At 43.0% G+C, this 10,169-nt stretch overlaps 1 protein-coding gene across 1 annotated transcript in view; it reads right to left on the reverse strand.

The window, feature by feature from the left end:
- The window catches only part of LOC132817451 (polypeptide N-acetylgalactosaminyltransferase 5), a 71,878-nt gene extending 63,006 nt beyond the window's left edge, over nt 1-8,872 (reverse strand). Inside the window, exon 1 of the mRNA XM_060827896.1 lies at nt 7,156-8,872. Coding sequence (XP_060683879.1) covers nt 7,156-8,582 — 1,427 coding nt within the window. The 5' untranslated portion in view covers nt 8,583-8,872. The remainder of the gene's footprint in view (nt 1-7,155) is intronic.
- Nucleotides 8,873-10,169: the final 1,297 nt, after the last annotated feature.

Genomic DNA, 10,169 nt, shown 5'->3' on the forward strand with positions numbered 1-10,169 from the left:
CTCCACAAAGCTCATCGTCAACACGGAACAGTCAGAAGTATGATGAAACACTCCCTCTTGACTGGGTGGGAGCAGCTCCAACAACATGCAAGAGACTTGACACCATCCAGGACAAAACAGTCTACTTGTTTGGCACCACATCCACAAGCATCCAATCCTTCCACCATCAGCGCTCAGTAGCAGCAGTGTGTACTATCTGCATGATGCAGTTAGAAATTCATCAAAGGTCGTCAGAGATGCCCTTCCAAACCCACAACCATTTCCATCGAGAAGGACAAGCAGATATATGGGAACACCACGACCTGCAAGCTCCCCTTCAAGCCACTCATGATCCTATTTTGGAAATATATTGTCATTTCTTCACTGTTTCCGGGTCAAAATCCTGGAATTCCTTCCATAACAACATTGTAGGTCAACCTACGACAATGGACTGCAGTGGACTGTGGTGGATCAAGAATGCAGCTTACAACCACTCTCTCAAAGGTAGTCAGGGACAGGCAATGAAAATGCTGGCAGCCAGTAAAGCCCACATCCCACGAGTGAATTTAAAAAAATTGTTTTAAATGAATGTCCCTTAGTTAGACATTCCTCTTAATTGGAAACGTCTTCTCACCATCTACCATGCCAAGCCTCCTCAGAATCTGGCATGTTTCTACAAGAATAATAAGGTAGAAGATAGAGGGTGGTCATGGAGGGTTGTTTTTCAGACTGGAGGCCTGTGCACAGTGGAGTGCCACAAGGATCGACGCTGGGCTCTCTACTTTTTGTCATTTACTTAAATGATTTGGATGCGAGCAGAAGAGGTACAGTTAGTAAGTTTGCAGATGACACCAAAATTGGAAGTGTAGTGGACAGCGAAGAGGGTTACCTCAGCTTACAGCAGCATCTGGATCAGATGGGCCAATGGGCTGAGAAGTGGCAGATGGAGTTTAATTCAGATAAATGTGAGGTGCTGCATTTTGGGAAAGCAAATCTTAGCAGGACTTATACACTTAATGGTAAGGTCCTAGGGAGTGTTGCTGAACAAAGAGACCTTGGAGTGCAGGTTCATAGCTCCTTGAAAGTGGAGTCGTAGGTAGATAGAATAGTGAAGAAGGTATTTGGTATGCTTTCCTTTATTGGTCAGAGTATTGAATACAGGAGTTGGGAGGTCATGTTGTGGCTGTACAGGACATTGGTTAGGCCACTGTTGGAGTATTGCGTGCATTTCTGGTCTCCTTGCTATTGGAAAGATGTTGTGAAACTTGAAAGGGTTCAGAAAAGATTTACAAGGATGTTGCCAGGGTTGGAGGTTTTGAGCTATAGGGAGAGGCTGAACAGGCTGGGGCTGTTTTCCCTGGAGCGTCGGAGACTGAGGGGTGACCTTATAGAGGTTTACAAAATTATGAGGGGCATGGATAGGATAAATAGGCAAAGTATTTTCCCTGGGGTCAGGGATTCCAGAACTAGCGGGCATAGGTTTAGGGTGAGAGGGGAAAAATATAAAAAAGACCTAAGGGGCAACATTTTCACGCAGAGGGTGGTATGTATGTGGAATGAACTGCCAGACGATGTGGTGGGGGCTGGTACAATTGCAACATTTAAGAGGCATTTGGATGGGTATATGAATAGGAAGGGTTTGGAGGGTTATGGGCTGGGTGCTGGCAGGTGGGACTAGATTGGGTTGGGATATCTGTTCGGCATGGACGGGTTGGACTGAAGGGTCTGTTTCCATGCTGTACATCTCTATGACTCTAAGAAAAACCCCAGATTCTTTTAAACTCTAATGAATAAAGGCCTAACCAGCTTAGCTACTCTTGATAAGTCAACCCCTTCATCTCAGAAGTCAGGTTGGTCTGTCTATTTTGCATGATCTCCAATGCCAGTACATCCTTTCTTAAACATGTGGACCAAACTGAACACAGTACTCTAGGGGTGGCCTCACCAACACTCTGTACAGTTGCAACAAGGCTTCCCCATTTTAAAACTCTAACACCCTAGCAATAAAGGCCAATATTCCATTCCACTTTAGCTACTTGCTGTCCCTGCATGCTAAAATTATGTATTTCATAATTGATTATTTAAATTTGACTTCCCTTTCACAAGGTTGTGTTGGCTTTACCTAATTAAACTGCAATTTTCTAAATAACCTGCTAAAATACAGTAATCAAAATTCCAGTAAGTTCACTATGACTGATATTAGGCCAACTACCTTATAGATTTCTGCTTTCTGCCTCTCTCCTTTTTGAATAAAATTGTTGCATTTGCTATTTTCTAATCTGCTGTGACTATTTCAGTTTGTAAAAAGAGGGATTTTGAAAGCTCCATCTACATTCTACGTAGTACTGTTATTTTTTAAGAACCTGCAGGGTGTTGGTGAGGCAATCTGATCCTGGGATGTGTCAGCCTGCAAATCGCTGACAGCGCTACATGATCAACTACAGAAAATTATAAACCATGTATTGTCTACTATTCAACAGAATCAGACTGATTGCAAACGGACCATATTGCAATCAGTACTGATTTTAATTTTGAAGCAAACAACTACAGGAGATAAGATCAAATGAATGAATTGAAATATTTTCCTATCCCAAGGCTTTAAGAAGTTGGGATAGGAGTAGGCCATTTGAGTTATCAAGCCTGCTCCACCTTTCAATAAGTTCATAACTGATCTAATTGCGAGCTTAACAAAGAAGAAACTCTTTCCCATCTCAGTCTTAAATGAGACAGATTTCCCCAGGACAGGACTGTAAAAAATATAGTTATTCTAAACACAGTGAATGTCATTATATTTTTCCAGTTTTGACCTCATCAGCATAGAAAATATGTTTCTTTTAAAGAAAAATCTATTCATATCAAAACTGTGATATCTTGAAAATTGTGCACTTTTTGATATACACTCTTATTCCTGTTCAGGTCTTAGCAGGTGAGGCCCACACAAGCAAAAGGTTTTGTCTGCACTGTGCTGGAATGTAATTATTACCAGCATGGCTATGAAACTTTGGTTTATATTCCAGTCATAAAACTGACCATACCTGGGTTAGTCCCACCTGTACAATACAAAATGTATTTAATGTTTCCATCATTCATAATTAATAGGATCTTCGGATATAACTTCAGGAAGTTTTCACAGAAAAAAACTAACAAGAAATTAAACCAAGCTGAGGCATCCGAAAGTTAATAATGTACTATAAATATGATTTATACCCTTCAATAGCAAAATAATAATGACTACATATTTCTATTGCAGGTATTACTGGCTGGCTAGCATTTATTGCCTGCCCTAATTGATCTTGAGAAAGTGGCAGTGAGTTGCCTTTATCATATACTACAATCTACATTTTGTAGCTACTCCAACAATGCCATTAGGGAGGTATTCCAGGATTTTGACCCAGTGACATTGAAGTAAGAATGATACAACTTCAAATTGGGTGACTGGCCTCAGAGAGGGCCTTGCAGGTGGTGGTGTTCATATGTATCTGCTGCTCTTGTCCTTCTAGACAGTAGTGGGGTTGTGGGTTTGGAAAGTACTGTCTAAGGTCCATTTGTGAATTTATGTAGTGCATCTTGCAGATGGTACACATTGCTGTAACGGTGTGCACATAGTACCAATCAAGTGGACTATTTCGTATTTGATGGTGTCAAGCTTCTTTAGTGTTGTTGAAACTGCATGCCACCAGCTAAGTGGGAAGTATTCCATCACTATCCTCACTTGAGCTTTGTAGAAGGTCGACAGGCTTTAGTGAGCCAGGTGGTGAGTCCCTCACCTCAGTAGTCCTAGCTTCTGACATACTCTTGTAGCCACTGTATTTATACGCTGGGTCCAATTCAGGTTCTGGTTAATAGTGACCCCCAGGATGTTAATAGTGGGGGATTCAATGATGGTAACACCATTCAATATCAAGGGTGGAGGTAGTTAGCTCGTCTCTTACTTAGAGATGGTCATTGCCTGATACTTGCTAAGTGTGAATGTTACATGTGACTTTCCAGGCCTTGCAGCATTTGGACATGGATGGCTGAAGCTGATGGAGCCTATGGCACAACCCTGTAGAAGTGTCCTGGAGCTGAGATGACTGACCTTCAACAACCATCTTCCTCAGTGCCAGGTATGATGCCAACCAGCAGAGAATTATATCCCTGGTTCCCATTGAGTCCAGTTTTGTCAGAGCTCCTTGACACCAGACTCAGTCAAAGGCAGCCTTCATGTCAAGGGCAGTGACTCTCACATCACATTTGGAATTAAGGTCTTTTGTCCATGTTTCAACTAAGGCCGTAATGACGTCAGGAGCCAAGTGGTCCTGGCAGAACATAAAATGAGCAGGTTGTTGCCAAGCAGGTGCTGGTTAATAGTACTGTTGATAACACCTCACATCATTTTACTGATGATTGAGAGTACACTGATGGGGCAATAATTGGCTGCATTGGATTTATCCTGGTTTTAGTATGCAGGGCGTACCTGAGCAAATTTCTACATTGTCAGGTACATTTTGTAGCTATACTGGAACAGAGTGGCTATGGATGCAGCAAGTTCTGGAGTCCAAGTCTTCAATACTGTTGCAAGAATTTTGTCAGGATCCATTGCCCTTGCATCCTCTGCCACCAACTGATATCACGTGGACTGAAACAAATTGGTTGAAAGTGGCAACTATGATGTTGGGGACTTTTGGGAGATGCTGAAATGGACCTTCTGCCAGACACGTCTGGCTGAAGATTGTTGTGAATGCTTTTGCCCTATCTTTTCTAATGATATGCTAGGCTTCCGATCATTGAAAATGGGAGTATATGTGGAGACTCCTCTTCCAGTGAGTTGTTTAATTATCCATCACCAGTCACAACTAAATTTGGCAAGACTGCAGAGCCTAGAACTGATCAGTTAGTTGTAAGATCACTTAGCTCTGTCTTACAATTGCTGCTTATGCTGTTTGGTGTACAAGCAGACCTGCATCCTCCACCAGGACAACACCTCATACTTTTTAGCACGCCTGGTGCTGCTTCAGGCATAGCCTTGTGCAAATTTCATTGAACCAGAGTTGGTTGCTTGGTTTGATGAGAATGGTAGGAATATGCTGAAGCATGAGTTTGCAGAATGTGTCGGAGTATGATTCAGCTGGTGCCCACATGGATGTCCAGTGTTGAGTTGCTACATCTGTTTCATATCTGTATCATTTTGCACAGTAATAGTACTACACAACACAATGTGAGGTATTGTCACTGTGAAAGCAGGACTTTGTCTTCATAAGGGCTGTGTGGTTGTCACTCTTACTGACACCATCATGCATAGATGCATCTGTGGAAGGCAGATTGGTGAGGACAAGATCAGGTATATGTCTCCCCTTATCATTTGTTGCAGACTCAGTCTAGCAGAAGCATCAACCAGCTAAATTAGGAGTGCTGTTTCAGAGCCACTCTTCATGGTGGACATTGAAATTTCACACCCTTCATGTTTCCTCCAGTATTGCTCAACACGGAGGAGCACTGATTCATTGTCTGAGGGAGGACTGTATATGATAATCAGCAGGCTTGCCCATGTTTGAGATGATGGCATGTTTCTTCAGAGTCAATGCTGAGGACTCCCAGAGCAATTCCTTCCTGAATGTATACCACTATGCCACTACCTCTGCTGAGCCTGCCCTGGCAGTGGGCCAGAACGTATGTCGGGATGGTGACAGTATTGTCTGGGGCATTGTTGGCAAGATATGTTTCCATGAGAATGATTATATCAAGCTGTTACTTGACAGCTATCCTGGCTTTGGTAAAAGCCTTCAGATGTTACAGGAAGGCCTAGCTGTTTTTGCTATTGTCAGTGTTCAGGTCGATGTGTTTTCATTCCATTTTAGTGCTGTATTCAACTGATAGGTTTGTAACACCATTTCAGAGAGGGTTGGAATCACATGTCGACCAACCAAGGTAAGATTTTTTTTCCTGTCAATCATCGTAATTCCAGATTTTTATTGAATTTAAATTTCATCATCTGCTGAAGTGGGATTTGAACCCAGCTCCCCATAACATTACCTGGGTCTCTGAATTAATAGTCTAGCAATAATACCAATTGGGCATCTTCTCTCTTGACTATATTACAAATTTAATTAGTTTCAGCCTTTGAAAATTATTTTATAATTTGAATTCCTCCCCACCACCTCAAATTGATGAGTTTACATGAGAAATGACCTGATAAAAATTCTAACAGGAGCTATACAAATCTCAGAAAATAAAACTTCAGATAAATTTAGGATTTAACAGTACAGAAAATAATAATGCTAAATTTTAGATGTACAGCAGTAAATAAAAAACTGACGTGAGTGATAAACACTGTGTCATTTTACAGCGACAATGTCCCTACTTCTGTGCTAGGAGACATAGGGATCAAGCCCCAGATGGTCCAGAGGTGGGTGCTAGCATATCTGAACAAGTTGATTCAAAATATCACTTACCACAATATTATATAAATTAACATTTAAACAATTGACATTAAATATGTTATTAATCAACTTGTCCAGACATCATATGTTAGTTGCAACTCTGAAAGAATAAAAACAGAAGTTGCTTAAAAACCTCAGCAGCTCTGAGGAAAAGTCACCAGATCCAAAACGTTAATTCTGATTTATCTTCACGGACGTTGCCAGACCTGCTGAGCTTTTCCAGCAACTTCTGTTTTTGTTTCTGATTTACAGCATCCGTAGTTGTTTCGGTTTTTATACCTCTGAAGGAGGTGAGACTTGAACCTGTTTTTTTTGGCCGAGAGTTAGGTGCACTACCATTGTACAAGGCCCCTTCATAGAGTGAGGAACAACAGTCAGTATCAGATTATCGCAGTGCATATGGATGCTATTAATTTTCCAAACAGTAAATATTTTGCTATTAACCTGCTCAACCATGTTATGATACACTTCTGGAGCGGGGAGGACTTGAACCCAGAGACATGGAAACTACCACTGTACCACAAGATTCCCTCCCAAAACTAACAGTCGTCATAAGCATTGACGTGGATTGGCTTCACTGGATTTGATCAGACCTATCTATCTGCAGCAGACCTCGAATTTACACTCTGTTGATAAAATCTGAACGTGTCAATTTCAAACGTCTTATCCATTAGGCCATGCGAGTACAACAGCTCAGGTTAGATTTGGAAAATTATACACGAGAGGACTTTAGTACTTTTTCTAATTACTATCTCACCCTTCAGGTCTGGTATCCGGAATAGCCCTGTCCAGTGGAATCATGTCACTGAGAAACACGTTGAAATGTCCCTCATTCCATTTCTCCTTTGCTATTTTTTCATGTTCCTTTGGCACAATTGCTCGATGCCCAAACTGACCGACGGCTTTGGAATCACGAGGGGATATAGTCATGTCAATTGCCAAAACTTTGTGCACTCCGGCGACAGAATCTAAATGAGTAAACGAGTGGTTTAGAATATTGCTATCTCTCTGTAGCTCAATTGTTTCGTTGATTTTAAGAGTTACTTCCATCGTAATATCTTTCGAAAAATCTCTTTCCTCAATGGCGTATGACTGATTTTTAATTAAATTGTTTATTACTGTTTCGTTAATTTCAAGTTCAGTCTGTGTGTTTGTGGCATTCATTAATAAACCGCTTACAACAGTCTGTTTTAATAGAAGACCCTTTATGTCATTAATAGTGGCAGATTCATTTTTTGTTCCATTCCAAACTTTAAAAGTGGGGATTGTTTTCCCATTGGATTGTTTGACTGTATCGTTGACCAGTACAGCCACACTATTTAGTTCGATTGCCGTGACAGATGAATTGACCTTGGGCCATTCTCCCAGCGCGGTATTTTCAGAGTTTACTGCTGTTTCATTTGGTAAGGGAGCTGGGAGAAGTGGTGAGCCAGGGGTGGCCTGTGCTGCGCGGTTGCTATCGGGCTTTTCCTTCGCCGGCTTCGCGCTTTGTTGTCGGCTTCCTTTGGCCGACCTTCCCCGCTGGTCGGGCTGATGCTGCGACTCTCGACCAGCGGGAGTCGCCGGCTGGGCCATGACTTTTCCCGCTCTCGGGGGCTGAGAGGGTGTTCGGAGGTCGGGCCTCCGAACCTCGGGCACCTTCTCAGGTAATGGGGCGGGGTGAGAAGCTCCGAGTGCCGGCCGGGGCCGCCATGCAGGCGTGTGGAGGCGGCCGCCACCTCCACGAGACTGGGGAGCCGTTGGCCGGTTCCAGAATGTTCCGGGGGGCAGAGAGAAGGCGCGGCCGTTGATCGGGGGGCGCGTGCCCAGTCGCACGCGACGTTTTGCCGACCTCACCTCAACCAGCCCCCCGTCGGCTGCGTGCAGCCCTACAGCAGCAGGACCTTCGGCTGGAGCGGAGCGGTTCCCGTGGCGACCCCGCCGCCCGAAGTCCCCCTCCCCGGCAAAGCCGTTAGCGCCTCCGGCCCGTTTCCTGAACATCTTGTGTAGCTCCTGGTCTTGTAGCACCTTCGCCCTCAGCCGCTCCAGCCGCACCAGCTCTTCTCTGGAAACTCTGCTGTTGATCTCGGTGAAGGAGAACCGCAGCGCTGCCATGTCGAAGATCAACCAGATAATCGAGGCGGCAAAAATAATCGCTAGGATCCTACCGCTGCCTCGAAAGAGCTTTCTCATTTTATTGACCATTTGTTTTGTTGACCTTAGTACAGGCTGGCTCCCTCCTTTCCTGTCTTTTCACACGAGCAATGATGTGGCGATGCCCCTTTCTGCTTCCCGGTGTTTCTCACACTCAGCCCTTGGCTGCCTGCGTGGCATTTCAGCAACCGGCTTCACAGGAGCGGTCCAGCCGTGCAATGGTGCAAAGTCTGTAACAACACACCAAGACACTTAACACCTTCAAATATAATAAATTTTTACAACCACTTCAATCCGACCATTTACTAATTATTTCTGTCTTTATGGTGCACCGGCTGCAAACAGTCCACGTGTCAAGTTTGCATCCTTCTCAGGAACAAGGAGAGACGTTCAATGAAATTCCTGGAGTTTGATTGGACTGAATTTATTCGTTTCTTCTGATATTGTTTTAAACTTCAGTTGTACTTGCATGGTCAGCGAACGTTTAAATGCAGGACTACTGCAAAGAAATATGTGCATGATTAATTAAATCCTATTCAGTTTGATCTGACAGCATTTTAGGCAACAGCTGTCTTCTTAGGTTCCGTCAAAGTTTTAGTGCAGATAGGTAAGACCATTCATTTAATCTGAAGTCGGGGGCAGAAAAACAATTTCAACCATCCAATTTCAAACAATGCGCAATGAAACTGTCCACAGTACGATTAAATGCAATGTAATTTCTTTTTCCGTCTCATTTTCGATCTTTGAAGACTTGCCGAGTGACTCAATTTTACACTTATCGAATTTTTTACACAGTATACCCATGTGAAACAGGAATTGGAGGGAGCCTGCTCAAGTTCATTGTGAGACAAACAAAACTTTGAAGCTAAAATTTTAGGTTGGATTTACATTAATTTCCCTGGCTGTAACGAAGATTCATTATGTAATTGTCTCGAAGATTCGTTCGGTGATTACAGAAGTGTAAGTGTTCAGATATATTTGTTTGTCATTGTCATATATCATTGTCAACCTTGGCGCAGTTGAAAGTGCTCACGCCTGTGTCAGAATTGCATGGATCCAAGAATTACTCCAGGGACTTCAGCAATTGTCCGTGTTGATATTTTATAATTTCAAATTAACTTATACTTTATTCTTAAAAAAGTCTTTATGTACGTACATAATCACTAAAGCAGTTTGGTTCTGTACAGTAGCACATGAAGAAGCAAAATTGAGTTTGACTCTATTCAGCAAACAATCCCAAAGCGTATCCAAGATATCCAACCGATTTCGCAACAGTTTCTACCCTCCTGTTGTTAGAATACTGAATGGCCTCACAAACTCTTATTTCTGGTAATGGGGCGCATATTTTTGTTTTTGCCCCCGTTTACCTATTATTTACTATCTATGCTACTTAACTATGTGATGCAAGACAAAAACTTTTCATTGTGCCTCAGTACACGTGACAATAAATTCAATTCAATTCATATCCAATATCGTCCAAGATGGAAGAAGCGAGTCCCGGACCAACGGCTAGTGCGGGAGACAAATCCCAGACCGGAGATTGGCGTGGGAATCGAGTCCTGGGCTGGAGGTTGGCACAGGAGGAGAGTCCCAGATCGGAGGCTGATTTGGGAGGTGAGTCCCAAGTGGCAAGTCCTG

Source organism: Hemiscyllium ocellatum, chromosome 7, assembly GCF_020745735.1.
Source record: "Hemiscyllium ocellatum isolate sHemOce1 chromosome 7, sHemOce1.pat.X.cur, whole genome shotgun sequence".
NCBI lineage: Eukaryota > Metazoa > Chordata > Chondrichthyes > Orectolobiformes > Hemiscylliidae > Hemiscyllium > Hemiscyllium ocellatum.